This window comes from Squalius cephalus (genome assembly GCF_949319135.1).
Source record: "Squalius cephalus genome assembly, chromosome: 2".
Classification (NCBI taxonomy): domain Eukaryota; kingdom Metazoa; phylum Chordata; class Actinopteri; order Cypriniformes; family Leuciscidae; genus Squalius; species Squalius cephalus.
In genome coordinates this window covers 10,632,732-10,638,896 of record NC_137123.1, presented here as the reverse complement: position 1 = coordinate 10,638,896, position 6,165 = coordinate 10,632,732, and the positions used below count along the sequence as shown (strand labels likewise).

At 37.1% G+C, this 6,165-nt stretch overlaps 1 protein-coding gene across 3 annotated transcripts; it reads left to right on the top strand.

Annotated features, from left to right (window-relative positions):
• Positions 1–2,308: 2,308 nt before the first annotated feature.
• Positions 2,309–5,811, top strand: LOC307152727 (uncharacterized protein). Of its 3 annotated transcripts, none has more exons than XM_079861614.1 (6): positions 2,309–3,127; positions 3,681–3,923; positions 4,007–4,103; positions 4,209–4,254; positions 4,334–4,411; positions 4,499–5,811. In XM_079861614.1, the coding sequence occupies exons 2-6, from the start codon at positions 3,707–3,709 to the stop codon at positions 4,628–4,630; spliced, it is 570 nt and encodes a 189-aa protein (XP_079717740.1). In that variant the 5' UTR covers positions 2,309–3,127; positions 3,681–3,706; the 3' UTR covers positions 4,631–5,811. The 3 variants fall into 3 exon arrangements, with proteins under 3 accessions (XP_079717740.1, XP_079717742.1, XP_079717741.1); XM_079861616.1 differs by having other exon boundaries at positions 2,690–3,096; XM_079861615.1 differs by having other exon boundaries at positions 2,692–3,107.
• Positions 5,812–6,165: the final 354 nt, after the last annotated feature.

Here is a 6,165-nt window from a genome sequence, read left to right as displayed (position 1 = left end):
GGTGACATTATTGAATCAGGTCACTAGTAATTTCATCATTGAAACATAACCAGGGCTGCATTTCCAAAAGCATCTTAAACTTAACTTGATTGCAGACCAACTGCAACAAATGGTCTATACAATCAAATTAGGCTTGCGATGTTTTCAGGAAACACAGCCCAAATCATAGTTTCTCTTGCCACAACACATATGCTCTATAAACACAGAGTCGGAGCAGCCAGCGAAATACTAATGTTACAAAGGAAAGTGTCAAGAGCCCAACTAAAGCAAACACTGACCACCATAATGGTGACATTGAACGAAACATTCCATAAAACATTACCATCTAAACTTCTGTTAAATCTAAATAAGACCGTGTGTAGATGTATGACAGAAATAAAGTCAAACTGGTAAAATAATAAGTGCAATAATGGCTCGAAGTCAGTAGTTCTTGTGTTTCTCTTTTTTCTGTTCTTGTTTCTCTTTCCTTCAGTGAGTCTGCTTGTTATCATCAGGTGTCACCACTAATGGCCAATCATCACTTAATTAATCACTTAATTATCTCATTAACTTCAACCCTGCTTCAGTGTTATTTTTTAACACCCTGTAGTGTGGACACATATAAACACTGAGGAGTGTTAATTTAACACTGGGGATTTTGCTGTGTAGGATAACGAAGCCATTGTTATTCAGCATAACAGGTGACATTGTGGTATACAATTACACAAACCCATCGCTGAACTTCAGAAGGCCTTTATTAACCCCCCCCCGGAGCCTGAGCTCTTTTATGATGGATGGATGCACTTTTATGGACTTCAAAATCAGGAGCGCTATTCACTATTGAGCCAGGATGTTGAGGATGGCTTAACGGTGAATAAATCATGGGATCATTTGAAATTTGATTGACTTTATTCCGTCAGACGTCTACAGAAGCTCTGAATTAACAGAGGCTTAGATGTTGAAGTTTTGAAAAGTTATTTTAAAGTTTTATTGAAAATAATAGTTTTGTCATTATGGTGATCAGTGTTTGCATTAGTTGGGCTCTTGACTCCTGACGTTTTCATGATAGTTTGTGTTTTTTGTAAAGTGTAAAAAGACATTATTTGTTGGTAATGAAGCCAAAAACAAAGATGATCAGGTCAAATAATTGTCATTATCATTTAGTGAAGTGAGTCACATTGTTAATAATCTCAAAATTTTCATTGTTAATATTGCCATGATTCAGATCAGATCGTCCAATTTTTTACTTTAAAAACAATTGCATGAACAACATTCAGACATGCACAGGCATCAAGAATCAGCGCATTAAGGCTGTTTTATAACACAACATTTTCATCATGATGAATTCTGTGTTTCAGGGGTTTCTAGTGCTGGTTGGGGTGTGAGTTACAGTCATTCACACATCTGTGCACTAAAGGACTCAACAGTGATAATGAGATGCACTTATAAATACCCTACTGGACATCAGATCATGGAAGTGTTCTGGACCAATGAGTATATGAATGGTGTAGACACTCCAGATCTGTCTGAGGACCCTGAATACAGTCAGAGGCTTCAGTATCTGGGAGATAAACAGCAGAACTGCACCATCAGACTGAGTCATGTGACACTGAAGGATTCACACATGTACTATTTCAGATTCATCACTGATAAAGACAAATGGACTGGTTATCCAGGAGTGACTCTTACTGTCACATGTGAGTTTGGTGAGGTTTATCTCTTCTTCTGTGCATTATGTTGAATAATAATCAGTGTATGACAGCAGCACTAGATATAATGTGTGTGTTGTGTTCAGATCTTCAGGTGGAGTCTCCTGAGAGAGTGACAGAGGGAGATTCAGTCACTCTGAGATGTAAAAGCAGCTGCGCTCTGACTGACAGAGCAACATTCATCTGGTACAGAAACTCACAGCCATTAACTGAGAGAAGAGACAGAAACAATGAACTCCTGCTGCAGTCAGTCAGAAGAGAGGATTCAGGCAGATATAGCTGTGCTGTAGACGGACACACTCACATCTCTCCTGAGGTTCAGCTCAATGTCATGTGTGAGTGCAGATTAACTTAGTCTTTTTAAATGTAATAACCTGATTGCTTATTAAATCAGTATATTGTTTGTGTTTACAAGTTAAATAACACTGGGGTGTTAAATGTTTTTTTCTACATGGTAATGTACATTATTTCATGTTTTGATGGTAAAACATATATGTTAAAATATTAAGGAATTTCATAGTTTAGTTGTAAGTTAAAAACAAATCTGTATTATTCTGTTTATTCCATGGTGATGCTTTGTGTGCGCTTCGCTAGATGGGAAGCGTAGAAGAAGAGACATTACCGGAAGCGTAGGGAGAATAGGGTATATGTCGAACGTCGCATGACGAAACCGGAAACCTGGTCTCATCGCATCCGCTTGTCATAGAAAGTGTTAACAGCCGTATGAACTGACGCCGATATCTATGGAATTTTAAGGTAATCAGCTAACCTACCTATCTCACTTTGTTATTGGCGTTTTATTCTATTTAAATATCTAAACGTTAGTGTGAAGATTTTTTTTTTTTTTTACTTTTAAATATCGATCTTCACATGCGAGGGACATTGGTTATGATCATCTTTGCTCGCTCCTTTTAAGTTATCTTGAGTAAAACAGTAAAAAAATGCAAGAAGCACATACAAAAGACCTGAACCGGAAGCGATGCGTTCTGTTTTCCGGTTTCGTAATGCGACGTTCGACATATACCCTATAGGGAAAGAAAAAAAGGACGAGAGATGGCGTGTCGCGCTGGTGCATGAAGGTGACATGTGCACGAGAGAAAGAGGAAATATTATATAGCTCAGTGACTTTAGGCCTGGATAACTTACCTCTCGTTTCTGTGGACTGCGGTGGAGTTTACTATCGACCCGTACCGCGAGAGAGTGAGCTGAGTGGCGTTGCTAGGACAGAACTGAACTAGCTGAGTGAAGCTAACGCTAAGCTAACGCTACTGAGTCGGAAGGATCAGCCTCGTCAGAAGTCGGACGGTGAGGAGAGACGGTGTTGCCGCCCGGAGGATCAGCATTCATCTGCGTTGAGGACAACGGGACAGAGAGAGGTTCTGCGTGCAACAAGCTTGCTCATCTGATCGTGAGGACAAGGTTCTTTTCATTCCTGACTGGTAGGATTATTGCTTTCAATTTGTTTCCAATGGATAAGAGCTCCAACGCGCGCCAACGTTTCTAAAAACTAAAGAGTGCACTCTATAAAAAACAAAAAACTAAACTTTATCCTAACTGGTTCAAACTATTTTTTTTTTCCTCTAAAAACTGTATTGTTTTTTTTCATTGTTCAATCTTTGAATACAGTAGACTAACAAGTCTGAACTGCAGTTATTGTGTGTGTGTTAATCATTTCATCATTTAAGTAGGCTACACTGTATAAGTACTAATTCTTATTTTTACTAGTGACATTTTCGCATTGGTTTATTCATTGATTATTATTTCTGGGAAACCTCTTATTATCAGATTTGTAAGAGTATCATATTTTATCCTAGACACAGTTTTTATACATCGGAATGTCTCTTTTGCCATAGGAATGATTCAGTAAGGGAAAAAAAGGGTTAAAGATTAAGAAATCACTCCTTTAATTTAAGAGCTGGGTGACAAAAGGGTTACATAAAAAACAGAGATTGTGTTGAGATGATTTTAAGATTTAAATTTTGTCTGTTTTAGATCCACCCAGGAACGTCTCAGTGTTGATGAGTGGATCTGGTGTAATAGTGGAGGGAGATTCAGTGACTCTGAACTGCATCAGTGACTCAAACCCTCCTGCTCTGAACTTCAGCTGGTTTAAGGAGAATGAAACCTCAGCTGTTGGATCTGGACAGAGTTTCAGTGCACTACAGAGTGGACGCTTCTACTGTCAGGCTCACAATCAACATGGATCTCAGAGATCAGACGCTGTAACTGTCACAGGTGAAGCTTTTATTAACACACTCCTGTATCTTCACATCATTCATCAGTTTGGAGAGTTAATCATGATGATCTTCCTCTTTCAGTTCATCATGTTGCTGCTGGGAATGTGATTGTGATCACAGCGGCATCTGGAGGATTATTCATCATCATCATCTTCATCATCATCATCCTGTTTATAATGTAAATTAAATAATAAAGAGTATAAGTATAATTTACTTAAAAACGAATGCAGAAGGATATGTCGTTTTTATCTATATATGAATTATATGTTTATTTTTTTGACAGTACAAGAAAAATAATGAACAGACAATCTGCAATACACAAGTGTGAGGTGAGCTGATCAAAGAACTACAGAATAAATTCAATATATGTACAGTGTATATAATATATTTCTCTCTGTTTCCCTATAGGACGATGATCCCAGTACAGGCACATATGCAGCTCTTGACCTCAAGTCCAGATCATCTGACCTCTACGACACACTCACAGTAAATGAAATATCAAAAACTACAAGTGCAAAAGAGTTTGTTCATTCAAAACTCGGGTAATAAATAATCAATGTGTTTTTCCCATAGACTGTCCGTCCCAGACCTGATGTTCACCAGTCAGACTCTTCTGAATATGAGAATCTGACCATAAGCGGGAGATCCTCGGGTCATCTCCATATCACCAATGAAGAAGAAAATGTCCTCATGACTACAGTGTAAAAAAATGTATGTGCTAATTACTTTAAACAAAATTATGGTAACAATATTACACATGATATTTTTGAGTAGTCAAGGCTTGATTTCTTTCATGGCATCTACCTGAATAAAGCATGTAAAATCCCCTCATTTATTAAGTCTATAACACAATGAATATTTAACATATTTAGTGAAATATGAATTTTAAGTTGACTCTCAAAATTGTGTCAATTTAAGTGAATAGTAATGACCTGTTTATATTTGACTTTGAGTTATTTTTTATAATTAAAAGACTGTATGCTACTAGTACATCACAGAAACAAACTTGTTTTACTTAATTTCAATATTTACTCTCCATTTCCAGCCATGTGCAAAGCATTCTGGGAACTAACAATGGTGGTTCTAAATAAAACCGCATAATTGAGCTAATTCTCTTAAAATAAATAGGTAGCCTTTTTTCCTTAAATTTATCATCTTAATCAGTTCCTCAATTCCAGCCTCAAAACTGTACGTTTCCTTAAACAAATTAGGAAAATGTATGTCTTGGTTTTATTTGTGAAATGTTCTCAATATTTTTTTTATACAACACTGAACCACAATTTTCACCTTAATTATCAACTTAATTATTTTTAATTGTAAGGCCCGATATATTGGTCAAATGCCGGTTCGCCAATACACGGGGAAGGTTATTTCGTGTTCTGTCCTCACTCATGCAAAGTATTGGTTGGTTAAATTTGCAATACATTAATCATGTATTCTCTCGTTATTTCATCTGACTCCATGAATGAAAAGGTTTTAATAATATCTGTGCCTCACTAAAAGTGAGCGAATGTTTGACTATTCCTTTTAACCATTAAATGAACAATGTCAAAGTCAGTTAGAATAATCAAATGTAACAATTTATTTTGTCAGGTAAATGTATCATGCCAATTTCATAATCAATTCAAAGATAATTGATACAAAACATAAAATGCTCTGGAATAAAGAAAAGAGATGCAAACCCAACATTAAGAAATACATGAGGCTGAGAGATCTCCCTCTGAGAGATCTGCATTTCATTATATAGACAAACCTTTCACATGGAAACATGTGCTAACAAAATAAATTTGCATTCAGAGGTTACACCTTTGCGGGGTGTGTGACCATTTGTCCTGAGAGACCACCTTCCTTTGTAAGTCAGTTATCTTTAAACTCTTAAAAACCTTATTACCTTTTGTTGTACTTATTGAAAATGAGACATTTGTACCAGTCGCACTGTGACATTTTAAATGATACCAAACGAGAAAAATACTCTGATAATCATTCACATTAAACTATGCATTTTCTTGGGTGATTTACAATACTTTGGAGCTCGTATCAACCTGTCACGGGATTTCAACAAACGAGACTTTAGTACGACTTAATAGGCTTGTTTGAGATGCGCCTCGCCTCGCCTCGCCTCGCCTCGCCTGAAATGTATGCGAGAGTAGGCGGCTGCAGTGAGAGGAGGAGTAGAAAAAGCGCAGGTAAGCCGGACAGTTCTCTCTTCTCGCAGTGGATCTGACACCTGCGAGATCAAA